This window comes from Somniosus microcephalus, chromosome 7 (assembly GCF_052327205.1).
Source record: "Somniosus microcephalus isolate GS21.2 chromosome 7, FLI_Smic_1.0, whole genome shotgun sequence".
NCBI lineage: Eukaryota > Metazoa > Chordata > Chondrichthyes > Squaliformes > Somniosidae > Somniosus > Somniosus microcephalus.
The window spans coordinates 119,569,814-119,593,866 of NC_140993.1; the positions used below are offsets into that span (position 1 = coordinate 119,569,814).

The window sequence follows — 24,053 nt, forward strand, 5'->3', positions numbered from 1 at the left end:
AAAAATACTGCAAACCGGAGAGAGAGAGGGTAAGAAACAGCCGGGTTCTAGACTGAGCGGCGTCGACAAAAATCAAGAGAAGAACACGCAGAGCACAGCCAGAGATGACGGGCTGATCAGGGTCCGCGGGGCGAAGCAAGGGGAGACGCCACTGAGCCGCGGAGAAGCAGGGAGAGCGCGGGAGACGCCATTTTGTGAAGCCGCAGCGGAGAAGACGGGCGAGCGCGGGAAGGAAGGAAAGCACGGGAGACGCCATTTTGTGCCAGCGGAGAAGAAGGGGAAGCGCGGGAGGCGCCATTGGGGATAGTTAACGCACAACCAAGGATGCCGAAGAATGGCAGTATCTCTACGTTCGACAATGAAGTCGAAGATTGGGCGACATATGTGGAACGTATTGAAGTGTACTGCAGGGTGAATGAAGTGCCAGATGCTAATAAAGCACTGGTTCTGTTAAATTCCATGGGTGCAAAAACTTATGGGTTACTGCGAAATCTAATAACCCCAGAGAAGCCGGTAAACAAGAATTTTGAAAGCATAGTAGAAATCCTACAGGACCACTTAAACCCCACACCGCTGCTGATAGCAGAACGATTTAAGTTCCATAAAAGGAACCAACACAAAGATGAAAGCAATGCTGAGTACCTAACGGAACTGCGCAAGCTATCGAAATACTGCCAGTTTGGAGCGGGACTAGCAGACACGTTAAGGGACAAGTTTGTGGGCTACAAAGTGAAGGAACCCAGAAACGGCTTCTATCAGAAAAGGACCTTACGCTGGACAAAGCTTTCAGTATGGCAGTATCACACGAAGCAGCCGCAAGGGGCGCTGCAGAGATACAACAGAGACCGCAAGAATATGGCACCAACGAAATGACCTATGGAACAGGGAAGTGCTATCGCTGCGGCAGAACAACACATGACCAGAAAGATTGTTGGTTCAGGGACCAAGTGTGCAGACAGTGTGGGAAAGCAGGACACATAGCAAGAGTCTGCAGGTCTGGGAAGAAAACCAACAGTAAGAAATCTCCACAGGAGAAGTACAAAAAGGTACACCAGGTGATGGACAGTGGTTCACACGAACAGAAAAGTGACACAGGCTCCGGAACCAAGGAGCTGGGTTGTCTGAAACTACATAATGTAACCGAAATGGAGGATCACCAGACTATCTGGGTTACACTCAAGATAGACGGAGTCCAAGTGGAAATGGAATTGGACACAGGGTCAGCTCTAACAGTCATAAATCAAAGAGACTACAAGCGGCTATTTTCACACATACCCTTGAAAGCTACAGAGATTGTCTTGAAGACGTATACGGGGCAAAAATTCTACCCCAAAGGAAAAATAAGGGTGAAAGTGACATATAAAGGTCAGGAAATACCTAAAATGGATATATATGTATTGCCAAATGGAGGACCACCACTGCTAGGACGTGAATGGATCCGGAAGATACATTTAGATTGGCATTCCATACAGGCACTGAAGGTGGAGGCCAAAAAGGATGACGACGTCACACCTGGACGACTGTCAAAAATGCTAACTGACGCAAAAGAAGTGTTCCAGGAGGGACTAGGAACACTAAAAGGAATAACAGCAACAATTAAAATAGAGGATAATGCAAGCCCAAAGTTTCTGAAGGCCAGACCAGTGCCTTATGCGATCAGACCAGCGGTTGAAGCAGAGCTGGAAGGGTTGGAACATTCAGGAGTACTGTCCAAAGTGGACTGGAGCGAGTGGGCTACACCCATCGTTCCTGTAATGAAGAGGTCGTTGAGTAATACGCTTGGGGAACCAAAGAAGGTCCGCATCTGTGGGGATTTTAAGGTGACAGTGAACTCAGTCCTTCACACGGTGCAATATCCGCTTCCACGAATTGAGGATATTTTCCCCTCGCTATCTGGTGGTAAACGCTTCACCAAAATTGATGTAGCCCAGGCGTACTTGCAAATGGAGGTAGAAGAAGCTTTGAAACATTACCCATAAAGGTCTCTATCAATACAACCGGCTGGTGTTTGGAGTAGCCTCGGCTCCGGCTATCTGGCAAAGGGCGATGGATCAGGTCCTGCAAGGGATTCCAGGGACCCAGTGTTATTTGGATGACATCTTGGTCACGGGCAAAAATGACGGTGATCACCTCGCTAACTTGGAGAAGGTGCTCGCCAGATTAAAGGAATATGGGCTACGAGCTAATCGCCACAAGTGCGAGTTTTTCCAGAAACAGATCTCGTATTGCGGCCACGTCATTGATGAAGAGGGGTTACATAAGTCCCCTGACAAGATTGAGGCAGTAGGCTCAAGGCTCCAGCACCGGAAAATGTGTCACAACTGAGGTCGTTCCTCGGGCTGGTAAACTATTACCACAAGTTCTTACCAAATTTGTCTACGGTATTACACCCGCTGAACACCCTACTGCAAACAGGGGTACCATGGAAGTGGGATGACGAACGTAGACGAGCTTTCCAGAAGTGCAAAGAATTGATCACATCAAAAGAGGTGTTGGCCCATTTCAACCCAGCACTACCAATTCGTTTGGCATGTGATGCATCACCCTACGGCAATGGAGCGGTGCTGTCGCACAAATTCCCAGACGGGTTGGAGAGGCCAGTAGCCTTTGCGTCTCGGTCACTAACCTCAGCCGAGCGCAACTACACCCAGATTGACAGGGAGGCCCTCAGCCTAGTATGGGGAGTAAAAAAATTCAACCATTATCTGCATGGGCAGAAGTTCACCTTGTTGACTGACCACCAACCACTTGTCTCTATCTTTAATCCTAAGAAGGGCATGCCAGTAATGACTGCACAGCGGTTACAAAGATGGTCCCTGTTTCTAGGGGCGACTCAATATGAAATAGAATATAAAGGCACGAAACAGCATGGGAACGCTGATGGGTTATCGTGCCTGCCACTGCCTACGGGGGAGGAAGCACCAGCAGTGGACCATATCGAGATATTTTATTCGTCGATAATTGAACGATTGCCAGTAACAAATGCAGATATAGAGAAGGAGCCCCGCAATGATCCGATGCTGTCATGGGTATATGAATTGACGGTGAGGGGATGGCCAACACATGGCGACTCACTGTTGCCAGCATTCTCATCCAGAAGAGAACAGCTGTCAGTATGCCAGGGGACAGTGATGTGTGGATCCAGAGTGGTTATTCCACCCAAGTTAAGGGAGAGAGTGCTAAAGGAGCTACATGAAGGTCATCTGGGGGGAGTGAAAATGAAAAGCCTTGCTAGGGCTTATGTGTGGTGGCCGGGAATCGATCAACAAATCGAAGACCTAACTAAGAGCTGCTTAGGATGCCAGAAGGTCCAAAATGCACCACCACATGCCCCTCTACACCCATGGGAGTGGCCCTCCTCTCCATGGCAATGGGTGCACATTGATTTCGCTGGTCCATTCATAGACTCAATGTTCTTAATAGCAGTGGATGCTCATTCAAAGTGGCCTGAGGTGATAAAGATGTCTTCAACCACTACAGAGAAAACGATTGCAGTCCTACGGACCATATTTGCCAGAAACAGTTTGCCAGAGCAGATCTGCTCTGATAATGGACCACAGTTTGTGTCCGACGAGTTCCAAAAATTCATGAAAAGGAATGGGGAAAGGCATTACACATCCGCCCCGTATCATCCAGCCACAAATGGATTGGCTGAGAGGTTCATACAAACCTTTAAGAAGGCGATAAAGGCCATGTGCGACGAGGAAATTCCACTACAGCATAAGATGGACAATTTCTTATTAGCCTACCGAAACGCGACACATGCAGTTACCAACCAGACCCCGGCCATGATGTTCTTTAACCGAAGGTTGAGATCTCGTCTGGACTTGCTCAGACCAAATGTGCAAAGAAATGTTGAGGAGAAACAATTCCAGCACATCAATGAGAAGCCGACAAGGAGCTTCAATGTAGGACAACCAGTCTTGGCCAGGGACTATCGAACAGAGAAGTGGCAACCCGGAACGATATGCACAGGGCAGGGGCCATTAATGTACACAGTGCATGTCAGGGTGAACATTGTGAGATGCCACGTCGATCAGATCTTAGCGTCACAGGAACGCGTCAACCCCATGTCTCGAGTACCTGGGGATGAACCCGACATACCGGTAGCATCTACTTCAGACCCAGTAGCAGGGGAACCCGATGAACAACCCGATGAAAAGGGGTCAGAATCGCCTCTGCACCAAGAACAAGAACCTCTGGAAGGCGCTATCCCGAAAGGGTCAGGAAGCCGCCCCAAAGACTGAATCTATAAATGGACTTTTGTTATTGAATGTACATGTAAAAATGTAATTGTTATTTGAATGTTAAGGGGGTATTGTTAATCTAAAAAGGGAGGAATTGTAGTGTATGTGTTTTAAGTCAGAACTACTTTTTACAGCCCCTGTATACTGTAGTACTGGCAGTGACCACACCGGTATATAAGCTGTGCGCATGCCTCTGTACCCCAGTCTAGAGATGACCCTCCTCCAGTAAAGAGCTGTTATTTTTTTATGTACAGCATCCATGTAATTATTTATCCACTGAACCATGGATCTAACAGTTACCCTGACTACGGGGTTCTGTGGAGGAATGGGCCTTCACCTTGCGAATGAAAACCTCCCCTTCCTCCCCCACTGCTGCTAGGTTTTTCTCCAGCAGGGGTTTTACTGTGAAGGGTCTCCCGTCGGTGGAGGTGTATCCGCGGCGGGACCAGATGGCCAGGTACTCCGTACACAAATTGTACGTAAACATGCTGTCCGAGCAAATCGTGTATGGGGTGGGGAAGATTTCGGGGTGTGTAACGACGTACCCTACCGCGGACAGTTCAGCCTGCTGAGCGCTCATGGTGCTGAGGAGCTTAATTGCCAGGGCAATGTTTGCCGCTAGGTCATAAACTCCGCACCCTGTGAGTCGCTCGCCAGCAGATACCGTGCTGGAGCCGTCCACAGAGATCTCGCGGCCCGTGGGATGTATCCCGGCCCGTAAACCTATGTCCACTTCCCAAACCCCATCTATGGAACACCGGTGGGCTGTTTCAGGATATACCAGGTTGGCTGCGAGCTTTGGCTCGTAGAGACCCTTCACCTTAAGGTCTATCTGTGAGAGGAGCAGGGTCCAGCGAGCAATGCGGGCACTGCTCACCGTTCCATCCTTGATCCTCCCATCCAGGAGCATCTGGGTGGGTGTGTGATGGGTGAGGAGCGGGATGGGAGAGGTGCCTGTGAAGATCAGCGATCTTTTCACAGCCCAATGTGTGGCGAAAAGGTGCCGCTCACAATTGGAGTAGCTCCTCTCCACATCCGTGGGTATCCTGGAGGAGTAGACCACCGGCCTCAGCCGGCCATGCCGCTCTTGGAGCAGCACAGCACTCAGGCTGTCCCCGCTGGCTGCTACCTCCAGGAAGAACTCTTTCCCCCCATCTATGGCCCCTAGAGCTGGTGCGGTCTGCAGATACTCCTTGAGCCTGACAAATGCTGCCTGGCAACCCTCATCCCAAACCCACTCCACTCCGTTGTGTAGGACTCAGAGCAGAGGGGCTGCTGTGGCTGCATAGTCTTTAATGAAGTTTCTGCGGTACCCGGTTAGCCCTAAAAATGACCTCACACCCGTGACTGTGTTGGGGACGGGTAACTCCTGTACCGCCTCCCTCCTAGCCTTATCTATGGCTGTTTCCCCAGCGTGTACGGTCAGGCCCAGGAATTCCACCTCCTGCTGGCCGATCTGCGCTTTCTTCGGGTTTACTTTAAAACCCTCCTGCCTGAGCAGCTCCAGCAGTTCGGCCAGTATTGGGCCATACTCCTCTCTCGAATCGGTGAAGAGGAGCAGGTCATCCACGTACTGCACCAACTGTCTGGGCTGGCTGAAACCCTTTAAACTATTCACCATGCACTGGTGGAAAATGCTGGGGCTGTTGTGGAAGCCCTAAGGCAAACACTTCCAGGTGTACTGTTGCCCTTTAAACGTAAAGGCAAACTTGTACTGATCCTCCCTCCTTAAAGGGATGGACCAAAACCCGTTGGAAATATCCAGAACCGTGAACGTGGTCGCGGTTGCTGGGATACTTCCTATGAGGTCGGCAACTGCTGCTACCGTGGGTGCACAGGCTGGGGTGTTGCTGTTGAGCACCCGATAGTCCACCGTGGCCCTCCAGGAATTGTCCGGCTTTCTAACCGGCCAAAGTGGAGAGTTTACGTGGGTGGCTATCGGTTTCAGGACTCCCTGCTGCACTAATAAGGACATGGCTGCTTCCACGTCTGGCTCCGCTTCCCTGGGGAAGTTATACTGTTTCTGTGGTTGGGCCATGGGATCCCCGTCTACGCTGACCTCAAACCCGTTGACCCTCCCGCAGTCGTGTTTGTGCATGGCAAATGTGGCTAGGTGGGCGCGCACAAATGCCTGGAACTCCTTTGGGGTATTACTGACCATGAGCTCGAGGTTATAACCCTCTTTAGGCTTCATGGTGCACAGGGTCCCCTTCCCTTCCTTCCCTGGGATGACTACTATCTCGCCGTCCTTTCCTGTACTTGCCACCCATAGGCAATGATTTCTTAAATCCACCAGGATCCCGTGGCCTACAATAAAGTCGGCTCCCAGGATCCCCTTTCCACCCTCCTGTTCCCACTTCATTAGAATACAGGTCCACTTAGAGCGGAGTGTACCCAAACGAATGGAGAGCGGGATGGAAAACGAGCCGGCCTGTTCTCTGCCTGTGAATCCTGCCAGACTGAATGGAACCCCACTAGAGAGAGGCGAGGTGGTGGGGTTAGCTGAATGGACCATGGTGCATGATGCCCCCGTATCCAACAGATAGGTCCCCTTCACCTTTTCTACCTTCATCTCCACGAGGGGTCTCTTCCATACATTGTACTGCAGGGAACACAGGTAAGCAGGCTGCGCTGGCTCTAGTCATGGCTGTGGGTTGGATGAGGCTTACGTGGTCAGAGCACCGGTAGCGGCGGCTACTCTACCCTGGCCAGTCAATAAGGACCTCACGGTGTCCAAAAATGACTCGACCGCGGCGGGAGGGCTCCCTGCCTCTACCTTTTGGGCTGGGGCTGTGGAGTTCTTTCCCTTGCTGTCTTTCCAAGGGATTTTGCACTCCTTCCTCCAATGGCCATCCTTCCCGCACCCGTAACAATTTAGCTTATTGCTAGAAGGATTATTCCCTTCCTGATGCCACTCCTTCCTACTCTGTCCGGGTTTCACCTCATGCACTTTCCCCTTAGGTGGGTGTGCATCGGTTCCCCTACCGTTCTTATAGGCTAGGGTCAACTGTCTGATCACCGTAAGTTCGGTGGTCAGGGGATTCCTAGGGTCGAACCAGGCTTCCGCCTTGGCCCGGACCTGTGGCAAGCTGTTTGCCACCAGGCAACGAAGCCAGTGGGCCAGTTGATCCCCATTCAGGAATGCCCGGTTAGGTGTCCCCGGACAGGCACTCCGGTACACCGGCCATAACCTGTCCGCGAAAGCTTGCGGGGTTTCCCCAACGAGCTGCACCGTCTTCTCCAAATGGGAGAAAGGGCTTCCCTCATTCATCCCCATGACCTCCAGATCTTCATCCCTGAGTGCCTCATACCCGCCCTGTCCCCTCTTACACTCATCAGAGAGGGATTGGAGGAGCTTGCTCTCCAAAGAGAACAGCAGCATTTTAGCTTGCTCAGCACCATCGCAGTCGTTGATGCTGGCTGCCTGCTCCACTTCCCTGAAGTGGACCGAGGGGTCTCGTTTCTCAGTGAGCCTTGGGATATGGCTCACCATTGCCCTAAGCTGTTGGGTGCTATAGGGCAATACAAACTGGTTTTGGAGGGGTCCCTCTTCCTCGCCTTCTATGGGTGGGCCGAACCTCCGATGCCGGGCTGGGCACATCGGTCCTGGTTCTAGCCTCTCCCGCGGGGGCTGTTCCACCTCCGCTTCTACCCCTGACTTCACCCCCCCCTGCTGCCAGACCTCGCTAAAATCTGGCGCTACGGGTGGTGGTCGCGGGACCTCCTGTTCCTCAACCGGGTCGCCCCTTTGCTCTACCTGTGGTGTCTGAACCGTTCTCCCCTCGTTCCCTGTGAAATCCGCCTGGCCTGCCTTCGGGCTTATGAGGCACACCATGCCCTTTGCCTTCATTAGGGCCAGGCTCAGACTTTCTATCTGTTCCTTGCAGGGGCCATGATCTGAGTCTTCAAACCACTGTAAGCTGCTTTTACTTCCTTTACTTTCTCCTCCTGCTCCCTTGCTTATCTCACTAGGCAGGCGTTCTATTCCCATAACCTCATCTCATTACCCTTTGCTTCGGTGACTTGGCACTGTCAGTATTCCAACCTGGCCTTATGTTCTCCCATTAACTGAATGCTTTTCGGATTCAGGGCCTGCAATGCTACCAGTAACTTCTTCCTTGCTAGAGCCTTGTCCTGGATCTCCAGGGCTGACTCCTTTATCTTGGCTGCCTGTGCTGCAATGAGCCTGTCCAAAAGCTGGACCTGCTTTTTGAAGCACATCAGCCAGACTGCCTTCTCTAGGGATTTCTTGTGCTCCTTTCCTTCTGTCCACTTAGCAGCGGCATCTACCAGATGCCCAGCCTTTAACAGAGTGGTGATCCACTTCTTTGTGATATTCACCTTACTAAACACATAATCAGAAATCCTTTCCTCCATCACGGTTTGCTCTTCTGAACCATTGTCTACTGTATCGCACCCCTGTTGCCGGAGTCCTGCTGCGGTCGCCATTTCTGTAGGGGGTTTTGGCGTGTGCCCAGTCAGCTCTGCCCCTGACTGTCTCTGAGCAGTTCGAATCTCTCCCACACCCCCTGGGTTCTAGACACTGGACTTAGGTACAGGCGGCGATACAGAAAAATGCGTAGACAAGTGGTTCGGTGCAAGAAAACTGTAATTTTTATTAAAGGCAAAACAAGATCACAATACTGAGAATTACTAAAATAATTACAGGCATATAAAAATAATACACTATTTTGGGAATGGGGAACACACGGCACATCGAGGGAACAAGTACATTAAAATCCCCTTATCCTTATCCCACCCCCTATACCTAACTAGATTAAGCTATGAGGGGCCAGGGACTTATGCTCACCAATTCGAAACCTGTTGACTTTTAACGGTTGTGAGTTTGGGGTCCGCTCTTGCTGTCCTTTGGGGTACTTCGTCACCACGTGGTCACAGGGCCCGGCGATGGAGTTGTTTATGCGAATCACCCTCCTTTTCCTCAGTTAACGTCATCGTCGAGTCGCGTCGTCATCAAGTCGCGATGGGTCTTCTTTTTCCTTGGGCGGTTTAGTCGCTGACGGGTTTTATAATGGTCGGAGCTCGGTTGGCGGTTTATACTGTCAAACTGATTTTTCTACCCATTCTTCGAACGCCAGTTTATTCGTCATGGATGCTGCTATCCATGCTTCAAACGCCAACTTATTCATCAAACGCCAGCATATAACTAGGCCGTTTGTCCCCCAACACGTCTTTCTGCTGCCCTTCTCTGCCTTTACTGGTTTACCGTTTTCTTCGTCTCGTCTCGTCTCATCTTGTCTGTTCTTGGCCCCGTGTGTCCTGTGTGTTTATGATTCGGATCTCGTTCTCCTCCCGCGTTTAGCCCTCGGTGTAGTAATGGGCGTCCTTGATGTTGAGCGGCACGGGGAGCAAGAAGAGAGCCCGACATGAGGCACGAAGCGAGAACGAGAGGCAGGAGGCAAAGGCCAAGAGATAAGAGACCGATCACTACCGATGGGCCTACAATTATACCCGGTTCTTCATCCCTTATCTGCGCGCCAAATCAGGTCAGTCCTTTGTCTAACTTTTGGCGGGCTCATTTAAAATGATTACAGCCATTTACTTTAACGGCTTCTGGGGTGTTTGTCTCCGTGCTTAATGGCTCCGATGTCCTGGCTGTTTGTTATTTATGAAATTTAATTGTCCTTATCCTGGTTTGATGGCTACTGTGAGCTGTTACCGATTATATATGCAGAAACTTAATGGCCTTGATTAGGCCCATTCTGACTTGATCTGTTCCAAGGTGAATGAATGCATATTCTGTGATTACCTAGCTGTCTGGCTTCACAAAGTCTCTTCACAGATTCATGCATTTTAGGTTTTGTTTCAGGTTTTGAAAAGTGCCTGCCTTTTTGCAGGGCCTTGCTTTAAAAATCCTGTACTTTTGGTCACGAGGTTGCAGAAGTCATTTTGGGTACCCTTTTTAACAACTTGTCCATACAGGGTCCCTTTATCCATAACTTTGGGGAATGTGGGAATTTTGAGAACCCTACAGTGTGAAATCATTTCACCTCATTTCCCCTCTATTTTTTTTTGCCAATTAATTTAAATCTGTGGTTATTGACCTACTTGGCAGAGGAAATAGTTTCTCCTTACCTGCTTTATCAAAACCCCATATAATTTTGAATACATCTATTAGGTCTCCCCTTAGCCTTCTCTGTTCTAAGGAGAACAATCCCAGCTCTGCAATCTCCCCACATAACTGAAGTCCGTCATTCCTGGTATCATCCTGGTAAACCTCCTCTGTACCTTCCCCAAGACCTTGATATCCTTGCTAAAGCGTGGTGCCCAGAATTGTACACAATACTCCAGCTGAGGCCTAAACAGTGATTTGTAAAGGTTTAGCATGACTTCCTTGTTTTTGTATTCAATGCCCCTATTTATAAAACCAAGTATCCCATATGCTTTCTTAACTGCCTTATCAACATGCCCTGCCACCGTCAAAGATTTGTGAATGTGCACCCCCAGGTGCCCCTGATCTTGCACCCCCCTCAAAATGGTATATTTGGATTATACTGACTCTCCACGTTGTTCCTTCCAAAGTGCATCACTTCACACTTATCCACATTAAATTGCATCTGCCATGTGTCTGCCCATTTCATCAGTCTGTCTATGTCTTCTTGAAGACTGCTACTATCCTGCTCACTATTAATTATGTTGCCAAGTTTTGTATTATCCACGAACTTCAAAAATGTACTCCCTATACTCAAGTTCAGGTCATTTATATATAACAAGAAAAGCAATGGTCCTAATACCGAGCCCAGGGAGACCCCTCTGCATACTTCTCTCCAGTCAGAAAAACATCCATTCGCCACTACTCTCTGCCTCCTATCATTGAGCCAATTAGGTACTTAAGGTACCACCGCCCCTTTAATCCCATGTGCTGCTATTTTCCAAATAAGTCTGCTATGTGTTACTTCATCAAATGCTTTTGGAAGTCCATGGGGGAAAAATTGGGTAGCGCCACCTAATTTTAGCGCCCCGAGAAAGTTAGTGCCCCCGCGGCCAATTTTCCCAGATAGTGCCCCGAGAGGGAGGAGGGGCGCGACTGGATGTGCCCCACGACCCTCTTGGGGAGCTACAAGCCAATATGGCGGCGCTATGTGCCTCAGCGCCATGCGCTGGGGTATGTTGTGCCTCGGTACTGCAGGCCTTCCTCCCCTTATTTAAGGGGAGGGGCCTAGTACAGCGCGTCCCTGGCGCCCAACTCGGCTACCAGGGATCGGGAGTGCCGGCAAATGAGCCTGGCTGAGGGCTGGGCTCACGAAGAGCAGCCGGCACCCCATGGGGGGGCTTCACGGGGGCCGGGGACAGCAACGGGGGTAGTTGCTGGCAGACGGCCAGCAACAAAAATGGCCACCCGCCACCTCCTCTTTAACGAGCACCACCCTGGCTGCAGGTAGGCTCCCCTGACCCCAGCGAACATAGCATCCGGCGGTAAGTTGGGGGGCTCCACCCAATATTAGAGCCGGGGCACGAGTGGCCCATGAGGCGCTAACGGTTAGCGGCACCGCTAAAATCCCGCTGAATTTTGCGGAAGGTGTTAGCGGCACCACGCCCAGGCGCTAGTTGATTTGTGCCCCGTGGTGGTGGAGGACATCTTTATTACCTCCGGCCACTTGGAGTGTGCATCAACTTCTATTGAAAAACATCATGGCGGGAGCTGGTTTGTAACCACATGTGTTGCATTCCTGTACGCAAACAAGAATTTATCTACCTTATAATGTAGATTTATGTCTTCATTACCCATGGCCTTTATGGCCTTCTTGAAGGTCTGGACAAACCTTTCAGCTAATCCATTGGTGGCGGGATGGTATGGGGCGGACGTGTAGTGCTTAACCCCATTGTTTTTTTAAGAACTTCCTGAATTCTTCGGACACAAATTGCGGTCCATTATCAGAACAGATCTGTTCAGGCAGCCCATTCCTGGCAAATATGGTCCTTAATACTGTGATGGTTTTTTCCGTGGTGGTGGAGGACATCTTTATTACCTCCGGCCACTTGGAGTGTGTATCAACCGCGATTAAGAACATTGAGTCCATAAATGGACCAGCAAAGTCGATATGTACCCTTTGCCATGGAGATGAGGGCCACTCCCATGGATGTAGAGGGGCTTGTGGTGGGGCGTTTTGGACCTTCTGGCATCCTAGACAGCTCTTGGTCATTTCTTCGATGTCTCCATCGATACCTGGCCACCACACAAATGCTCTGGCTAGGTTCTTCATTTTCACTCCACCCAGATGCCCCTCGTGAAGCTCCTTTAGCACTTTATCCTGGAGTTTGGGTGGAATCACCACTCTGGATCCACACATCAAGGTTCCTCGGCACACTGACAGCTGTTCTCTTCTTTGCGAGAATGCTGGCAACAGTGGTTCGCCATGTGCTGGCCATCACTTCACCGTTAAATCGTAGACTCGTGAGAGAGTCGGGTCATTTCTCGTTTCCTTTTCAATGGTAGAATTTGTTACTGGTAGACATTCCACTATGGTTGAGTGGAACATCTCCACTGGGTCCACTGTAGGTGCCTCTTCTACCATTGGCAACGGTAGGCGCGATAAACCGTCAGCATTCCCATGCTGTTTTGATCCTTTGTATTCTATGTCATATTGGTGTGCCCCTAGGAAAAGGGACCACCTCTGTAGCCTTTGCGCTGTCATAATGGGAACGCCCTTTTTAGGGTTGAATATGGAGACGAGGGGTTGATGGTCAGTCAACAAGGTAAATTTTTGTCCGTGTAGGTAATGGTTGAATTTCTTCACTCCCCACACCAGGCTGAGTGCTTCCCTGTCAATCTGGGCATAGTTACGCTCAGCTGAGTTCAATGAGCGTGACGCAAAAGCTATCGGCCGCTCCGAGCCATCAGGGAATCTATGTGATAATATCGCTCCTACGCCGTAAGGGGATGCATCGCACGCCAGTCTGATTGGCAGTGATGGGTTGTAATGAGCCAACACTTCCTTGGACGTGAGCAAGCCTTTGCATTTATGGAAGGCACGTTTACAGTCTTCGCTCCATTTCCAAATTACTCCCGTTTGTAACAGTGCGTTAAGAGGGTGCAGAACAGTTGACAAGTTCGGTAAAAATTTATGATAGTAATTTATCAATCCCAGGAACGACCTTAATTGTGAGACATTTTCAGGTGCTGGGGCTTTTATGACCGCTACAATTTTTTCAGGTGACTTATGCAACCCTTCTTCGTTAATTATATGGCCACAATATGATATTTGTTTCTGGAAAAATTTGCACTTGGTGCAATTTGCTCGTAGGCCCCATTCTCTCAGCCTAGTGAGCACCTGCTCCAAATTGGCAAGGTGCTCGTTGTCGTTTTCTCCTGTTACAAGGATGTCGTCTAGGTAGCATTGAGTCCCCGGAATCCCTTGCAGGACTTGCTCCATAGCTCTTTGCCAGATAGCTGGAGCTGATGCTACTCCGAAAACCAGTCGATTGTACTGGTACAGGCCTTTGTGTGTGTTTATCGTGAGATACTTTTTAGAGGCCTCCTCAACCTCCATCTGTAGATATGCCTGTGCCAATTCAATTTTGGTGAAACGTTTCCCTCCGAATAGTGAGGCGAAAATATCTTCTATACTCGGAAGAGGATACTGTACTGTGTGAAGGACCGGTTTTACAGTCACCTTGAAGTCCCCACAGATGCAAATTTTTCTCTGTTCTTCAGATTTATCATTATTCAACGTTTTCTACATGACCGGGACGATGGGTGTTGCCCACTCGCTCCAATCTACCTTGGATAACACGCCTGCCTTTTCCAAATTCTCCAGCTCTGCCTCGACTGCTGGACGAATTGCGTATAGCACTGGCCTTGCCTTAAAAAACTTGGGAATTGCCGCATCTTCCACTTTTATTGAGGCAGTGACGCCTTTCAAGGCATTGGCCAAGATGTCTTTTAATCGTTCAGGTATGACGTCATCATCATTTTTTTTCTTACTGGCCACCGTCAGTGCCTGAATGGAGTGCCAGTCTAAACGTATCTTCCTGATCCATTCACGTCCCAACAGCGGTGGACCACCATCTTGCAGAATGTATAAATACAACTTCTGTATTTCCTTGCCGTTGTATATAACAGGCACCCTTATTTTCCCTCTGGGGTATACTTTCTGCCCCGTATATGTCTTCAAGATACTGGATGTGTCTTTCAAAGGTATATGCGGAAATAGCCGCTCGTAATCCCGTCGACTTATGACGGTCAGAGCTGATCCTGTATCTAGCTCCATTTTAACTGGGGACCCCGCTATCGTGAGGGTAACCCAAATGGTCTGGTAATCTTCTTTGGCAATTACATTATGTAATTTGAGACAGCTTAGTCTCTTGTTTCCGGAGTCGCTATCGCTCTTCTGGTCTTCGGAGCTACTGTCTGTCATCATTTGTACCTTTCTGTACTTTTCCTTATTGATTTTTTTTCTGTCAGTGAATTTTTTGTTTCCAGATCGGCATACACGTGCAATGTGTCCCATCTTTCCGCATTGCCTGCATGCTTTGTCCTTGAACCAGCAGTCCTTCTGGTTATGGGTGGATCTGCCGCAGCGATAACATCTCTCGAAACCCTGTGTCATTTCATGGGTGCCGAAGCCCTGTGGCTTTTGCTGTATCTCTGCAGCTCCTCTTGCTGCTGCTTCGTATGATACAGCCATACTGAAAGCCTTGCCCAGTGTCAAATCTTTCTCAGAAGGTAGCCTTTTCTGTGTTCCTTCACTTAGGAGACCACAGACGAATTTGTCTCGTAGAGAATCTGCCAGTCCTGCCCCGAATTGGCAGTGCTTTGACAGCTTTCTTAATTCGGTGAGGTAATCAGCGTTACTTTCATTCTTGTGCTGATTCCTCCTGAAGAATTTGAATCATTCCGCTATCAGCAGCGGTGTTGGGTTTAAGTGCTCCTGTAGGGTATCAACAATCTCCTTAAAATTCTTGTCCATCGGTTTGGCTGGAGTGATTAAGTTTCGTAACAGCCCGTATGTCCTTGCGCCCTTCAGATTTAGAAGTACCGATGCCTTTTTATCATCCTCTACTTCATTCGCTGTGCAATATACCTCCACTCTTTCCACATATGTGGTTCAATCCTCTATATCACTATCGAAAGCAGTAATATTGCCAGTCTTAGGCATCCTGAAAATCAAAAATGGCGCCTCCCGCGCTTTCCTTTCTTCCCTGCTGAGAAAAAATGGCGCCTCCCACGCTTTCCTGCCGCTGCCACTGCTGACAACGCTGTTCTCCGCGGTTTTTATTTACACAGATATTTTTAATAGTTGGAGACTCGTTCCCGCCGGACTCTCTGGGACTTTTCCCTCCCTCTGCTTGGTCCGAACGCCGACCTGCTTTGCAGCGCTGGCTGTCTCCCAAGTGCTCCACCCTCCATCTCTGTTTGCCTCCGCCTTCCGACTCGCTGCTCGGCCCCGCTGCAGAGCCACCCGATCGAGCCCCAGCCCGCCGCCCAGGAAGGATTAGTGCAGTACCTGCCACCAGCCCAGCTAGCTGGTGAACTCACAGTTTTTTTTTCTTCGACCTTCATCTGAGGAATCGATCTCCTTGAGGTGCTGCCGAATTGCAGGTAAGTCCGTTTCCAATTCATCGCCACTGTTGTATCCGTGTGTTAATGGAGACACGGAATGCAGGAGTTGGTTTAACAGGTGTTTACTGAACAAAGTCTGGAGGTGGACCAAAAGATACAAGACGCTATACAGGCTTATATACCCGAGTGGTCACTACCGGTATTACAGTATACAGGGGCTCTTAAAGGTACATACACTACAATATAGAATTTGCTTTAACAAATCCATGCTGGCTGTCCCTTATTAACCCATGCTGTCCAAGTGAATATTAATTTTGTCCTTGACAATGGTCTCTAGTAGTTTTTCCGCCACTATTGTTACACTGATTGGCTTGTAGTTATCCCTCTCACCTTTTTTGTACTGCAGTGTAACATTTGCAATCCTCCTGTCCTCTGGCAATGCTCCTAAATCCAAGGAGGATTGAATGATTGTGGTCAGAGCTTCTGCTATCTCCACCCTAGCTTTCCTCAGCAATCTAGGGTGCATCGCATCTGGACCGGGCGACTTGTTAACTTTGAGTGCTGCCAATCTTTCAGCACCATCATGTGAGACTATGTGGCACTTTTAAATATTGACCCAGAAATTGGTGTCGGGGGCTTCCCGCGGGTGCAAGCCCCCGACCTACACTTACCTAGCGCGCCGACAGTTGAAGCCTGGCCCTGCGTGCATTTCCTCTCTGTGGCCCAGTTCAGCTCCCAGCGCGCTGTGCTTGCGTGAGCCAACGGCGTAGTTAGTTCGATGAGTCGGCTGGGAGCACGTGAGCACTGGGCAACCAATCGGAGGTTGCAAAAGTTCATTCATGAGTTTGATAGTAAGAACTGTCAAACTCATGAAAACTCCAGTTGCCCAAAACAGTACTTAAACTTCAAATAAAATTTTAAAAAAAATCCCACTAATTAAATGAACTATTAATAACTGTAAAAAAACTAATTTAACCAATTATTCAAATTTTTGAAAAAATAATTTTTTAACAAATCGGGTCTAAAAATACATTTACCTTACTGTAAAGTCTTTAAAAATAATAAACCTGTTGAAAAAAATTTCTAACTTTAATTGATAGACCACTTACTTTTTAAAACTAAGTACTTACGTCTGCTTTTTTCTCGCGTAAAAACTGGAGGCCTTATCGCACGGGCAACCCTGTAAAAAAAAAGGAATTTCAGCGCGCACGCGCAGACTCCTGCATGCATGCGTTCCACCTCTGAACCCCTTGGTTCAGAGGAAAGGAAATGCCGGTTTTCCGCGCATGCGTTGTGTATGCTGAAAACCGGCACTTCCATCGGGCCCACGCGTGAGTACACGGTGCTTACTCACGCGTTGGGACCCGAATTACTGGGCCATTTAATTGGAGGAGCAAGCACAGGTACCAAACGAAGGGTGCCTATGTCTTGTGTTCCATGTGGAGTGCCATCTGTTTCTACCCTGGAAAATGTTCCATGACCTGACGAGAGTGGCAAGGTAACATACCGGCCACTGTCCCTTTTCTTTCATGGGCACTATGCGTACCATCATGTTGTTTGTCTTCTAAAATCAATAGTTTCACAAGTTAGTCTTACAGTTGAACGTGGTTCAGGGGTTCACTAGCTCTGTACCTTGCAATGTAAGTTGCCATCTTCCCTAACAGGAATTACTTATGTTCTGACATTTAAATTAATGGTTGAAAAAAGAATGGAATTTCCTTTTGGGGTTCCAATAACACTCACAATTTAGATGAGGAAGTTGAGTTATGAGGGGACAACAAAAGCAGGTGTGACTACACCTGAAGTGTCAGGCAGAATGCTCTGAGGCTCTGCAGCTTGCACTTGAGGAGGTTTGCTTCCTGCTCTGAATAAGGCCAACTCCTTTCTCAACCTCCTAAGCATCCTCAGTAAGCAGGGATGTTGGCCCAGCAGGAGTGACTCCACAAACTGGCACCCTATACTCATTTTACGGGAATGAAAACTCAGGGCTGCATGGCTACAATTTTTCACGTTGCAGTCCCTGTGAGTACTAATCAGCACTGGTTGCATCAGATCACAGAAGTGGTCCTTGTATCATTTTGAGGCATTTCTTTTTACATTTGAATTTACTGCTATCTTGCACCATAATGCAAGGTAACTAATTTTTTAAAACAATGTGGCATCCCAGTGCTTAGTGCTTGACATGCTGCGAATACCAGGGAAGTTGAAGACTTGATTATTAGGTACCTGCAGCTGTGCCAGTTTATGGGAGACAATTGCTTGGGGTGGGATGGCCACACACACACAGAGTGGCCTTTGAAGGCTAAACAAAGGGGGGTTCTGCAATGAAATGTGGCACAAAAGAAGGAACAGGAGGAAAGGATAATATTTTCATACTGATCTTTGCTGAAGCACCTGGGAACTAAGGAAATCAAACACTTACCAGGCTCCACAGTCACATTTTGGGGCTTTGCCCCAATTGAAATAAAATCTGGGGCTAAAATGAGATACGTTCATTGTTGGTGCACTAGTTCAACATGTTGAAACCACATAGGCCCCGCATTGTACCATGCTGTACTCATCGATTGCTGAGTAAGCATCAGGCCCAGCACTGATAATCATACATGCCAACTGTCAGCTTTTCAACCTATGGGCCCGATTTTGTGGATTTTGTGGGAAATGGTCGGATTCCCCTGAATGTGAGGTTCTGACACACACAAAAATGTGTCAGCCAGCTCCACACAATTTTCCCTCAAGTGGCAAATTAATTTCCAGCATGTGGGCAGCCTTGCTAATTGTCCATTTCCAGTCAGGAATCCCCACAGTATGATGTCATCATTCGTGGTGCTTTTAAGGTCCACAGCAAGCATTGCTTCCTCTGTTGGCTTCCAAACAAACCATACAGGATGGCAGAGGAGCCTGCAGCAGCTGTGGCCAGTGCCACACCCCGAGCTGCCTCCAAATTCGACGAAGCTTCCCTGCAGGCATTATTGGATGGGGTTAGGGCCCACAGGGTGGTCCTCTTCCCTAGGTCAGGCAGGAAGAGGCCTCCCACTGAGACCAAGGCTGCATGGATGCAGGTGTCAGCAGATGTCAAGTCGAATGTGCATGTCACCTTGGCATCACATCTCTAACTGCTTCCTCTACTCCCCCACAGGACCATCCAGAGCCCCCGTCCCCACTGTGGAGGAGGAAGAGGCTGTGCAGCCAGACTCCTCAGAGGAAGCTCCAACCTCTGAGGGCACAGCGTCAGCAGAAGTAAGCGCACCCAGCACCAGCGCAGACACTCACACTTCGGGGGGATCTTTGGGACATAGAGTAGTGTTGTCACCTGGTGTATCACAGCTCACAAGTGAGCATCAGCAGATTCTGGAGACAGGGACAGCAGTGGAGAGTCCTCGTCGGAGGGCACAGGACTCTGCCAGCTCAGCTCAGCTGCGCTGCATGTCGACCCTCTGCCTCTGGGTCCATCTGCAAGAGAAGAGGTGATGGATCTCCATGCACAGATGCAGGAGTCTCTGGCAGGTTTTGTCTCCAGGGTCGCTGCGAGTGCGGAGCGAATGGAGGAGTCCATAGCGACCATGAGCAGAGCCTCTGTGGAGTCATTGGTGCAGGAACGCATTACCATGGAAAGGTTGGCAACCTCCATGGAGGAGATAACTCACCAGGGTACGGAAAACATGGTGAGTGCTCATAAGAGAATGACATCTCTTGAGGAGCGTTGGCCATCTATTGAACAGAGAAACCAGACCTTCATGGAAGTCCTTCTGAGTAGGACTGCAAGTGCAGATAAGGGTCCCCATGGCCCCCTAAAGCGCAGCAAGGTGCTCTCAAGCCACTTCCAAGCACTGACCCCTTCTGGCCTGTGCAGCTTCAGGTGAGTGAGCAGCAGCCTGGTGCTCCTGGTGCTCATCCTGCTGTTCCTGGTTCTGCTGCTGCCGCCACCTCTGCTGCTGGAGATCCTCTAATGGCAAGAAAGGAAGGAAAAAAAAGCGTCCCATGTTTCTGGTAGATGCCTCCACTGAGGAAGCGGTGAGTGAGGGTGGCGAGAGGGGCTTCCCAGGAGATGACATTGGAGAAGTGTGTGAGGCTCCAACCTTCCACAGCTATGCCTAAGCCTTGAAGAAGTAGCCCCAAACCTGCAACAACAAGGTCCTGCAACATACAAATGCTGTCCCTTTAAATCACAGCTTTCCTGAATGAGCTGCAGCTGACAGCAAGCAAGCCGGCAAGCTTCACGCCAGGTTTCATCAGCGGGGAACCCCTGAAAATCGCAAGGGCACCCTAAAATCGGCACATGGTGATAATTGCTCATTACTGTTCCGACGGCCAGTCCCGCCAGTGGCGGGCGGGACTGAATCGGGTCGCGGAGAAATGGTGGTCTGAAAGTCGGACGCGGCGGGGAATCAGGTGGGGGGGCGGTCGCCACCTGCTTTTTCGGCGATGTTCGGCCCCCGGCCGCCTGGAAAGCTGCCCGATGGCTGGCAGAAAATCGGGGCCTATGTGTTTACTTCACATGGGTTTCCAAGAAAACTCAGGTTTTTTTCATTGACTTTGACAGTTGCTAGCATCAACCAGTCAGATAATTTGACAGGTGGGACTGAAGCTAAACAGAAGCAGATAGGTTGGAAGATGGGACATGAACAATCAGACTTGAGGCAGAATAAATTAAAACAAACTGATGGTCAGTTCCAGTTATGGATGTGTGTATATAGAGTTTGTCCCCAAAAAAGATATATATGAAAAATAAGCTGCTAAAACACAGCTTCTAAAAAATATGTAATTTTCCTCAAAAAGGACTAACTGGATTATGACTGGCTTTTGTCTTATGAAGAGGTTTATTTTTACAATACAATTTTTTGAGATTAAGGGCCATATTCTCTGGTGTAAATTCATTAACTGGCTTAATTCCTGTCACTGTACCTGTGGAATTGTTAACACTTGGAAATAAAATAGAGAAGGGATTGGAGTGAAGATGTGCTTTTTCCACATTAAAACATTACATTGAGATTCACACTCAGAATTACAGTAATCTTCAAATTGCTAATAAATGTACTAAACCAGGTGTCAAAAATCAAAGTACTCTGAGGGGGTCTTTAGCAATGTTCCCTTCAATTTTTTTTGGGCTGCGCAGCCCCTTTAACAGACTGCACGGCCCATTCAACATTCTGCGCATGCCATTTAAAAGCCGGTGAGCCGGCTGCATGGGAGGTCCAGACAGCTGCATGGCTGCGCAACCGTACAACTTAAAGGGAACATTGGTCTTCAGCACAAACATCCCTCTTCAGTAATTTCTAAATCACCACAGCTGCTAACTATGTTTTTCTGAACTGCAAAGTGACAGAATGTTGGATATACCTGCAACGCAGGTTATACCATCCCCATGTCCTGCTGCATTTTCAGTCTTAGTACTTGACTTCATATGTCACAGGTCTATATTTAGAACTGTTTTTCCGTCATCAGCTTTTGGAGGGCTGTGTCAGCTATTTTGAAGTTTTTGGTCATCTCTCCTTTGTTTTCTAAGTTGGCTTGTATTGATAATACAGGGCCCAGGCGCTGCTGCACTGCGGGTGCATCTGAGCACATTGCTCGTTTATTTCCTCATTTGAATGCTGACAAATCTAGTATATAGAAATAGGGAAACAAGTACTCAAAACAAGAAATTATAAAGCTGCAACAGAGAAGCAGAACTGATAATGGTCTGGATTATGTTGTGTGCTATTAAATGTAAAAATGAAAGCACTGCATAGTATGCATTTATACTGCTGTGACTTTATAAATACATCAAACTGTTTATTTAATTTTTTCTGGACATTGTACAGCAATTCACAATCAGGCTTAGCTGTAACTGCAGATATTATGGCACTTTTTTACTGTAACAATTAGCAACACAACAACAACTTGTATTTATATAGCACCTTTAACATAGTAGAACGTCCCAAGGTGCTTCACAGGGTATTTTAAGTCAAAAAATTTGTCACCGAGCCACATAAAGATAAATTAGGGCAGAGAGGTAGGTTTTAAGGAGCGTCTTAAAGGAGGAAAGAGAGGTAGTGAGGCGGAACGATTTAGGCAGGGAATTCCAGAGCTTAGGGCCTGGGCAACAGAAGGCACGGCCACCACAGGTTGAGCGATTATAATCAGGGATGCTCAAGAGGGCAGAATTAGAGGAGTGCAGATATCTTGGGGGGGTTGTGGGGCTGAAGGAGATTATAGAGATAGGGAGGGGCGAGGCCATGGATAGATTTGAAAACAAGGATGAGAATTTTGAAATCGAGGCGTTGCTGGACTGGGAGCCAATGTAGGTCAGCGAGTACAGAGGAGATGGGCGAACGGAACTTGGTGAGAGTTAGGACATAGGCAGCCGAGTTTTGGATGACCTCAAGTTTACATAGGGTGGAATGTGGGAGGGCAGCCAGGAGTGCGTTTGAATAGTCAAGTCTGGATGAGGGTTTCAGCAGCGGATGAGGTGAGGCAAAGGCGAAGATGGGCGATGTTACGGAGGTGGAAGTAGGCGGTCTTTCTTATGCTGTGGATATGTGGTCAGAAGCTCAGTTCAGGGTCAAATATGACACCAAGGTTGAGAACAGTGTGGTTCAGCCTCAGACAGATGTTAGGGAGAGGGATGGAGTCAGTGGCTAGGGAATGGAGTTTGTGGCGGGGACTGAAAACAATGGCTTCGGTCTTCCTAATATTCAATTGGAGAAAATTTTTGCTCATCGGACAAGCTGTCTGACAATTTAGACACCGTGGAGGGGCCGAGAGAAGAGGTAGTGAGGTAGAGCTGAGTGTCATCAGCGCACGTGGAAACTGACACTGTGTTTTTGGATGATGTCGCCAAGGGGCAACATGTAGATGAGAAATAGGAGGGGGCCAAGGATAGATCCTTGGGGGACACCAGAGGTAACGATGCTGGAACGGGAAGAGAAGTCGATGCAGGTGATTCTCTGGTTATGATTAGATAGATAAGAATGGAACCAGGCGAGTGCAGTCCCACCCAGCTGGATGATGGTGGAGAGGCGTTGGAGAAGGATGGAGTGGTCAACCGTGTCAAAGGCTGCAGACAAGTCAAGAAGGATGAGGAGGGACAGTCAACTCTAGCGCTAAATAAAAAGATTTGTTTTAATACAAATTTGCTGCGCAGTTTTACTAACTTTATAACATTTACTCACTTCTTTGTGACAAGTGGCAGTATTTTGGTGAAAGCATAGTGGTTTTGTACAATATTTATACAAAGGCCATGTGATAATAGAAGAATTTGGATGGGTACTTTTAAAGCATACATTAACAATGGACCAGATCTTGCAGTCAACAGCACACAGTTTGTTACACTTACACTTGCCCATAGACTTTGTATGGGTTTTTGCACTGAATGTTCCTGTCAGCCAATAATCGAAAAAGTGCAGCGCCCTCTAGAGGGAATCTGGGACCTGTGTGAATGGGACAAACAACTGTGTCTCTCCTTAACCAATCAGATTGAAGAATTGTTAATGAACAGAGCAGAGTCTGAACCAAGAAGTGTCAGTTAGAATATTTAATTCAGTGTCAAACAGAAAGCAAATTAAAGAGCGCGAAAGAAAGATTGGACTAAGAGAGGGAAAAGAAACAGAAAACAATAATTAAAACCTGAAAGAATGAGACTCCACACTTGTAAAAATTAATTTTCAGTGCCAGAGAGGTTGTTTGGTAGTAATTAAGACCTATCATGGCATTAAAATGATATTTACTCTGGAATAGACAAGCCCTAACTTTTTGTGGCAAGTTTAGTTCATATATATCAAGTAAGTACAGGAATTTCATGTCCTTCAATGTATTTCCATGTTGTGTCAGACAGCGAGACACCGTTATCAGATAGCTTTTGCAGGAGCAACATCCTGATTTTCACGTTTAACTGCGCATGTGCGGTCGCCGGACGTTGCTGTCCAATTTCCACGTAAATAACTGTGAGCGCTATTATCCTTACCATTATGTCTACCGCAAAATAAGGCCTAATATTCATTTTGATGCCTTTTTCATTTTGTTCGTAATCTCAAATAAAATAAAAGTCTCTCTCATTTCAAAGATGGTTAATATAAAGGACTGAAATTGGTTATGATGAAGTCTTCCAATTGTAGTTTCAATGTACTAAATGATGGCCTTTGAGATGGAACTTCATTCCAGCATTCTCTCATAATGTTGTAGATGGGTTGTGGGCAGCCATTAGGACATGGCATCCTGTAGCCTTGGACCAGTTCTAATAAGACCATTCTATTTGACATTCCTGCAATTTCAGAAAATTTCAGTATAAGCTGAAGTAAAAACTA

General features: G+C 48.2%; 1 protein-coding gene across 1 annotated transcript in view; it reads right to left on the reverse strand.

Moving 5' to 3' along the window:
- Positions 1-21,538: 21,538 nt before the first annotated feature.
- Positions 21,539-24,053, reverse strand: part of LOC147114865 (tyrosine-protein kinase FRK-like) — a 38,349-nt gene continuing 35,834 nt past the window's right edge. Inside the window, exon 8 of the mRNA XM_085992897.1 lies at positions 21,539-24,010. Within this exon, the coding sequence (XP_085849023.1) occupies positions 23,817-24,010 (194 nt within the window). The 3' untranslated portion in view covers positions 21,539-23,816. The remainder of the gene's footprint in view (positions 24,011-24,053) is intronic.